General features: G+C 44.1%; 1 protein-coding gene across 1 annotated transcript; it reads right to left on the bottom strand.

The window, feature by feature from the left end:
* Positions 1 to 7,317: 7,317 nt before the first annotated feature.
* LOC140913735 (olfactory receptor-like protein OLF1) lies at positions 7,318 to 8,256 on the bottom strand. The gene has a single exon (XM_073350536.1). The coding sequence runs from the start codon at positions 8,254 to 8,256 to the stop codon at positions 7,318 to 7,320; it is 939 nt and encodes a 312-aa protein (XP_073206637.1).
* Positions 8,257 to 8,659: the final 403 nt, after the last annotated feature.

Below are 8,659 nucleotides of genomic sequence, written 5' to 3'. Positions count from 1 at the left end.
GCCCCTGTTGGTGCAACACGGGTTACCAGTGAGGGGGTCGTGATCTAACCTGTGCACACCGAATGCAATTCCTTACCCATGTTCTAACTTCAACTTCCATGTTTTTTCCATTCTGCAACTTGTCTTAACCTATGTAAGGTTCCTTTTACCCCCTCATGCATGAACTGATGGGCTACATTAATCATAGAATCATAGAATCACAGAATATCAGGGTTGGAAGGGACCCCAGAAGGTCATCTAGTCCAACCCCCTGCTCGAAGCAGGACCAATTCCCAGTTAAATCATCCCAGCCAGGGCTTTGTCAAGCCTGACCTTAAAAACCTCTAAGGAAGGAGATTCTACCACCTCCCTAGGTAACGCATTCCAGTGTTTCACCACCCTCTTAGTGAAAAAGTTTTTTCTAATATCCAATCTAAACCTCCCCCACTGCAACTTGAGACCATTACTCCTCGTTCTGTCATCTGCTACCATTGAGAACAGTCTAGAGCCATCCTCTTTGGAACCCCCTTTCAGGTAGTTGAAAGCAGCTATCAAATCCCCCCTCATTCTTCTCTTCTGCAGGCTAAACAATCCCAACTCCCTCAGCCTCTCCTCATAACTCATGTGTTCCAGTCCCCTAATCATTTTTGTTGCCCTTCGCTGGACTCTCTCCAATTTATCCACATCCTTCTTGAAGTGTGGGGCCCAAAACTGGACACAGTACTCCAGATGAGGCCTCACCAATGTCGAATAGAGGGGAACGATCAGGTCCCTCGATCTGCTCGCTATGCCCCTACTTATACATCCCCATCCTAATCAGTTCTTGCCTTTCCACTTTTCCTGGAGTTTGGTGATTTATAGCAGCACCCATTGGTTTGGGGGCATCAGTAGGGGTGCTTTTAGCTTGGCTTCTAGTTACAATTGCTATACTGTGTTGTTGGGCTATTGTGTCCACCCGACTGTTCCAAATGGCTTCCTTGCCTGTTCCCTTGTTGTGGGCTTTCACATGCCCGATTTTCAATTGCTTAGGATTCTCTGTTACCCACTGGTAAATCCATTTCCACTCATCTAAGTATGCAATATCTTTACCATCCGCCACCTTCCACCCATTTATTTTCCAGTCCTGCATCCAGAACTGAATTCCCTTTATGCAAAAATCACTATCAGGATAAATATACAGTGGTCATGGGGAGTCCTAATATTGTTTCAGAACCTGATAAATTGCATGCAATTCGGCATGTTGGGCTGACCCGTGGTCCAGCTGGCCCTGAATAATCTCCTTATCTAAATTAATTGCTGCATACTTTACACACCTTTTCCCATTTATTACCATTGCACTTCCATCAGTGAACCAAAAAGGCTTCTCTTGTCCTCTGGTATCCAATTCCTCCAGTGGGGGTGCCTCCACGAGAGCTATTCTCTGTTCCAGAGTAACCTCTGGACAGTCATGCCAGTTTCCTTTTTCAATTAATGCATGTGTTAACATATCTGGTTTGGACACAGTTTCTGTGGTTACCCCTCTGTTAATTCAAATCAGCGTCCGTTGTGCCATTCGAGTATTAGAGACTTCCCCCCATCAGTTTTCCTGACAAAAGTATTTTAGTTTAGTGTGGGTGCTTTGAATAGTGACTGGAGCTATTCCTGTGAGTGGCTCAAAAGATTGCACTGCCCAGACGGCTGCCAGGCATTTATCTCAGCTCTTTGCAGCTTCCTGGATTCATATGCTACTGGATCCAGTCTTCCATCCTCATTATGTTGTAATAGTGCAGCAGCCAAGGCCATATTATTGGCAGCCAATTGAATAACAAAAGGCTGTGACTCACTGGGAAAACGCAGGGCTGGAGCTGTGAGAGCCTGTTGCTTTAAAAGCCTTAAAGCAGCGTCCTGCTCCTCTCCCCACTCCCATTTGGCCTTTTTCTTTAGTAATCGCCACAAGGGGTGCGTTATTTCAGCATACTTGTACATGTGTGATCTGAGAAAGTTAAAGCCTCCCAATAGTACTCTCAAGGAGTGGGCATCAATAGGATCCAGCATTTCTACAAGGGCTCTCAACTTGTGCTGGTCTATTTGCCTTCCTTCTTGTCCAAAACTGTACCCAAATATGAGATTTGGGGCTGGACCAGTTGAGCCTTATCCAAGGCTACCCTAAATCCTGTTTCCTGGATTAATGCTAACACCTTTTCAGTTCTCATCTGAGTCTGTGCCTCGGTTTCCCCAAAGACTAAAATATCATCCACGTATGAAAACACAGATGGTCTATCTTGAGGAATCAATCTATCCAGCATATCTATCACATGCCGGTGTGCGATTGCCAGACTGTTGTGATACCCTTGGGGCAATCGACAAAAAGTCCACCGCCGTTCTTTTATTGTAAAGGCAGACTGATCCTGTGAGTCAGGGTGTAGGGGAATAGCAAAGAAACAATTGGCTAAATCAATTCCTGAAAAATATTTCAGTGTGGCTTGGACCTTTTGTATAACCTGTGTCATGTCTGCCACAATAGGAGCCATGGGTATTGTATCTTTGTTAATCCTTCTCCAGGCAACTGCTAGGTGCCGGGACTGGCCGTCTGCTTTTAGTACTGACCATACAGGGGAGTTGAAGGGTGAATTTGTTTTTCAGATTACTCCCTGCTGTTCGAGCTCCTGGATAGTTTTTTCCAATTGGGCCTCCACCTCCTTTGGATAAGAATATTGTTTTGGGGGAGGCACTAATTCTGCAACAATTTTTACACAGACATTGATTTTACCACAGTCTGTTTTCTTTTGAGTCCAGACCAAGGGGAATTTCTAGTGCCATTCCTCAGTTTGCCGGGACGACAATGCCGCAATTGGCCTTTCTCCCCGTTTTGCTAGTAATATCTTTTGACCAATTTTCCCAGAGTGGGGAGGGAGAATATACACTTTCTATCAGATACCCTTGGGCATATCTATTGCTATGCGATTGATGAACAACTAATCTGAGCCCAAAATGATTTCATCAATTGTGTCAGGAGTTTGGATCAGATCCCCAAAGGTTTTTAATCCTTGCATCGAAAAGGGGACCTGGGCCCATTCCCAACCATTGCCGGGGTTGCCTTGGAAGGAGTTTAAGGTTACCTGTTTAACCCACCTTCCTGCTTTTGGAGTGGTTTTGATTAAAGACACAGCGGCTCCTCTGCCTATTAAAGCCAATGTAGGGGTATGTTTACCCTGCTGAACATACACGCATGCTCTTCCCCCAGGGTCCCAATGGACCTTTCCTATGAACTTCCACCCTTGTGCCCCTACAGACAGTGGAAGTTCATAGATCAGCGGGCCTCTCTATTCATCTGCGGGACAGGGGTATGTGTTGGGGAGAAGCTATGGTGATGTTGATGGTGGGGGTGCACTGGGGATTATGCAGCCTATTCCCTTGTGGGTATTTTGTAATCTTGTAGTTTCTCTAACCAAGTCAGGTTTGGGTGCCCCATCCCACTGTGCCCTGTTGGCTCCGTCCTATATCAGGGTTCGCCAGGCCATTCGGAAAACCTCATGATCAGTTAGCTCTCTCTCTTCCTCCCCGTCCTTTGTCTAGAGGTGTCGGCCTGATGCTCGACAGTTGTTTGTCAACGTCAGGACAGGCTGCAAAAAGGAGAATATTCCCCAAACTGGTGTTTAACACAGATCTCTGCATCATCTCTGCAGATGCTGTTACAAAATATCTCCGAGCATGCGAGCTCCCTCCCAATTCTTTGTTAATTTTATTTATTTCCTATAATTTATAGTTTGTGAACAGAGTGTGATATTGCACCCCATAATGCTTTATAGAAATATGCTTATGAATGTAAATATGACATAACTGGAATATGTTTTATGCAAGATATGCCATGCAACATATCTCTGCAAAGGTTATGATCTACCAGATATATTCATCCAATTTGCATGTGTGTAAAATTTTTGTATTCAAAGTTATGAATACTGGCTGTGTAATTGTTTGTTTTCAGTAGCCTCAGTGAAGCAGTTGGTCAGCTACTTGAGAAAAGACTATTCTCTGTAAGTGCCCAATCTAGAAACACTTAAGCTAACAATGAACTTTGAGAGATACCAATCCACACCTGAGCTCTCCTGGGAATGTGCCATTGGCCTGTAAGGAACACAGTCATGCATGGACATGTGACTTGCTTATGTGACTTCAAAACTCCATCTTGGAGCTGGATTCTCCATAGGAGAGGGGAAGGGGTTTCCACCCCAAGAAAGAAACCATATAAGCCCCTGGGGAAACCCCTCTATTTTATCTTCAGCTTGCACAAGAGTTAGCCTCTCCACCCCAAGAAGATCCCTGAAAGAAACTTGAACAAAGGACAGTAACTATAGAGATGTGAGTGATTACTCAACCCAGACTAGGAGAAAGTTGATTCAGTAAAAGAGGCTTATTGGAACATCTCTGAGGGTGAGATTTACCAGCATTTAATTTTTTACTGTATTAGGCTTAGACTTGCATAGTTTATTTTATTTTGTTTGGTAATTTACTTTCTTCTGTGTGTTATCACTTGTAACCTCTTAAATCTTACTTTTTGTATTTAATAAAATCACTTTTTACTTATTAATTAACCCAGAGTATGTATTCATAACTGGGGGGGGGGGGCATACAGCTGTGCATATCTCTCTATCAGTGTTATAGAGGGTGAACAAATTATAAGTTTCCACTGTAGAAGCTTTATACAGAGTAAAACTGATTTATTTGGGGTTTGGACCCCATTGGGAGCTGGGTATCTGAGCGTTACAGTCAGGAAAACTTCTTAAAATGAGCCGTGGGCAGGGCAAGGGACACACACCTCCCTACACTTAACATTCAGCTCCACTGTACCCTGCACCACACGCATACACACAGTGTCTGATGCACACCAAACACACACACACACACAGAGTGCCCAGTACAAACACACAGCCTGAAACTGGGCTCACTCATAATGCAGAATAATCTCTACTTGGAAGCTGGGATAGCTGGAATATTTCCAACTAGGCTGAACAAAAAGAACTAAAGTGGTTTCTGCTGCCCTGGCAGGGAGATAGGACTAGACTTCCCAACTGGTCTCTTCCATTGCCAGCTTCCTTGAGGCCTGGTTTATGCTTAAAAATTAGATCAACCGAGCTCCGTAGCACAGGGCTGAGAAACTTTTCATAACATGTTTGAGGCAGTTAGCTTGTACCTCAGCGTAATTATTTCATTGACCTAGCTAGTGCTTCTGGGGGACGTGGATAAACTGCATTGAAGGAAAACCCCTTCCATCAATGTGGAAATCATCTACATTACGGCGCTGCTGCACACCATAGCTGAGTCAAGTAATGGCCTTAGTATCGATATTCCCTGAATCGATGGGGGAGTTTCTCCCTTCCTATTAAAGCTATTTTCTCTCCTTTTCCAGTTACTCTTCTCCCTTCCTTGGTAAAGCTCTTTCCTTCTTTTGTTAAGTAAATATGTTCAGAAATGTTGAAATTTCTCCTGTAAGCATAATTCCTTCCTTCCCCTCCCATGAATGGCTCACTGTCATTTCAATTAAAGGCCAAAATGCTCTGAAACTGAATTGTTTGCCTATCACTTGGTTGTACCTCTTTGTTTTTCCTCCCTTCACTTAAAATGAGTTGAGGACGGAAGTAGTACCAACTAAGAACCTTAAAATCAGACATAGGGGGAGGATTTGGGTGCCGGTCGCAACACAGCCACTGTGTAGGAAGTGGTGGTGGTCCTTCCCTATCTAATTTTTAGCCCAATAGTTGGGGTGATCACCTGTGAGGTGGGCGATACAGGTTCAGTACCACCTTCTGTCCAGTGCTGGGCAAAGCTCTGTGTGATATTGCTCTCCATATGCTTTATGAAAATATGCTTCTGAATAAGACATCACTGGGATATGCTTTATGCTAAGTGCCCCATGTAACATGTCATTATAAAGGTTATAATCCACTAAGTGTGTTCATCCTATTAGTTTACATGGATTATTTTTATGTCTGGAATTAGGAGAATAAGATATTAACTTGTATTACTGATGAAGACATATTAAGTGCAGACCATTAAAGGTGCTTGAGAATCAATGAACTGTGAATGGCTTTGGTTAGCTAAAAGCCTTCCTGTGTACATGTGGGAGAAACCAGGAAGAATAGAGATTGGGATCTTACAGTGACATGTAACCATGTGACTGAGCTCCATCTTGAAGCTGGTAATTTTCCTGAGGGAGGTGGGAAGTTCTATTCAAGTGGGGAAGCAAACAATGAGTGTTTTCAGCTGGCTTAAGTAATGGTCTCCCCACCCCATGGAGATACCTGTAAGCAGCTGGAAACAAAAGGACTATAACCACAGGGGTGAGTGAGAGCAGGCTGGACCCAGGTCAGAAAAGGCATCTGATCTTAGAAGAATTTTACAACTGGGGTAAGAAGTTAACATTTGTAACTGATTTCTGAGTGTATTAAGCTCAGCCTTGTGTGTTTTCTTTTATTTTGCTTTGTGACTTATTTTGTTTGCTCTGTTATTTCTTAAAACCCCTTAAATCCTACCTTTTATACTTAATAAAATCACTTTTGTTTATTTCTAGGATCAGCGCAAGTAATTGTTACCTGGGGGGCAAACAGCTGTGCATATCTCTCTTGCAGAGATATAGAGGGCGAACATTTATCATTTTACCCGGAATAACATTTATACAGAGTAAAATGGATTTATTTGTGTTTTAGATTCCATTGGGAGCTGTGAGTCTGCATTCTGGAGACAGGTATCCTGCTGAGCTGGTTTCAGTCTAGATCTGCAGTTTTGGGGGTGTGGCCCAGACCCTCAGTCTGGGTTGCAGATGCCTAGCTTGTCTGGCTCAATGAGGCAGGCTTCTGGAGGCCCAGACTGGCAGGGAAAATGGGCTCAGAGGTAATTTCACCACATTAGGTGACAGTCCCAATGAAGGTCTCTGTGACCAAAACCGTCACACTCTGGACTTGGGTTTCCTGCATTTCCAGAAAGCATCCCAGAGACTGAGCGATGTTCTATTTCAGTCTGGGCTGCTCTTGCCTTTCAAAGTTGTTTAGCTGTGGATAACTAATTAAATAACCCATGGAACAGAGACATGAAATTGAGCAACTCACTCCCTAGCTGGATGCCCCTAACACAAGCTTCTAAAATCATTCTCTCTTTCTTTCCCTGTGAGTCTTCCTGTGTTTTCTCCACTGATTTCAGTTGGGGTCTGCAGACCTTCTTGGAATATAAACAAATTAATAATAATAACAATACAATAATGAACAATATGACGACGGGCTCTGCAAAAGTATGTTGCAATTGGCTGAGAATTTAATTCACCTTTTTCCACTCCCCATCACTAAACCAGTACAGAGTTAAACAGATTCATGAATTGGTTAGGAGTTTATTCATTGTTTTCCTCAGGGCATCCTTCACCTCCGTGTTCCTCAGGCTGTAGATGAGGGGGTTCAACATGGGGATAACCAGCGAGTAAAACACTGAGACTATTTTGTCCGTGTCCATTGAATAGCTGGAGGGGGGACGTAAATACATGAAGAGGAGGGTAAGAAAATACAGGGCCACAGCGGTCAGGTGGAAACTGCAGGTGGAGAAGGCTTTGCACCGGCCCTCAGATGAGCGGATCTGCAGAATGGTGGAGATGATATAGACATAGGAGAGGAGGACAGGAATAAAGCTGCTCAATATAACGCAACACGCAAAAGTAAACATCACCTTCTCACTGATGTGGGTGTCAGAACAGGAGAGCGCCAACAGTGGGGGGATGTCACAGAAAAAATGATTAATGATGTTGGAGCTGCAGAATGACAGCCGAAATGTGAAACACGTGAATATCATTGAATCCAAAACCCCCAGAGCGTACACCCCAGCCACCAGCTGGTTACAAAGCTGCTTGGACATGGTGACTGTATAGAGCAGTGGGTTACAGATGGCCACATAACGGTCATATGCCATCACAGCCAGCAAGAAGCCCTGAGAATCTGCAAAAGCGATAGAGAGAGACATTTGCACAGCACAGGCAGTGAAAGAAATGTTTTTCCTCTCGGCTAAGAAATTGAGCAGCATCTGAGGGGAAATTGTCGAGGAAAGGCAGAGGTCACAGAAAGACAAATTCCTGAGGAAAAAGTACATGGGAGTGTGGAGTCGGGGGTTAGTTGTGATTAACAAGATCATCCCTCCATTTCCCACCAGGGTGATGCCATAAAGCAGTAGGAAAAGCCCAAACAGGAGGACCTGTAGCTCCGGACGATCTGTCAGTCCTGAGAGACAGAACTCAGTCACCTCTGAGTGATTTCCCTCTTCCATCTCCACTGAACAGAGATCAGACAGCTACAGAGATGTGGGCAGGTGGATGGTGCAGAAAACGTGTCCCTTCTCTGTAATGAAGTAAGTGAAGATAAATGGAGATCAGTTTCTCAATGGACAACAGTACCCACTCAGGGAAGAGCTTAGTCCAGAGAGCCAGATGTTCACAGCTGGTCATTCCAGGTGTTTGATAAGATACGCACACTGCAAATACAATGACACTTCAGGTTAATCATGCCCCCCACACAGAAACACTCCTATTCACTACTCTGAACAGAAAAGAGTGACTTGTGACTCTCCTGTGAGGGAATCAGTCTGAAGGAATTATTCCATAGCGAAAGAAGGGGTGAGAGTAAAGGATTGTCAATATTTCCACCCTCTTTGGGCAAGGGGAGCTCTGTGG

The sequence above is a fragment of the Lepidochelys kempii genome, chromosome 6 (genome assembly GCF_965140285.1).
Source record: "Lepidochelys kempii isolate rLepKem1 chromosome 6, rLepKem1.hap1, whole genome shotgun sequence".
Lineage (NCBI taxonomy): Eukaryota > Metazoa > Chordata > Testudines > Cheloniidae > Lepidochelys > Lepidochelys kempii.
The sequence above is the reverse complement of the archived record's forward strand: the minus strand, read 5'-3'. Positions and strand labels throughout refer to the sequence as shown.

Bases quoted from the DNA above. Each gene is read 5' to 3' on its own strand.
- LOC140913735 (XM_073350536.1), bottom strand. From the start codon at position 8,256: ATGGAAGAGGGAAATCACTCAGAGGTGACTGAGTTCTGTCTCTCAGGA.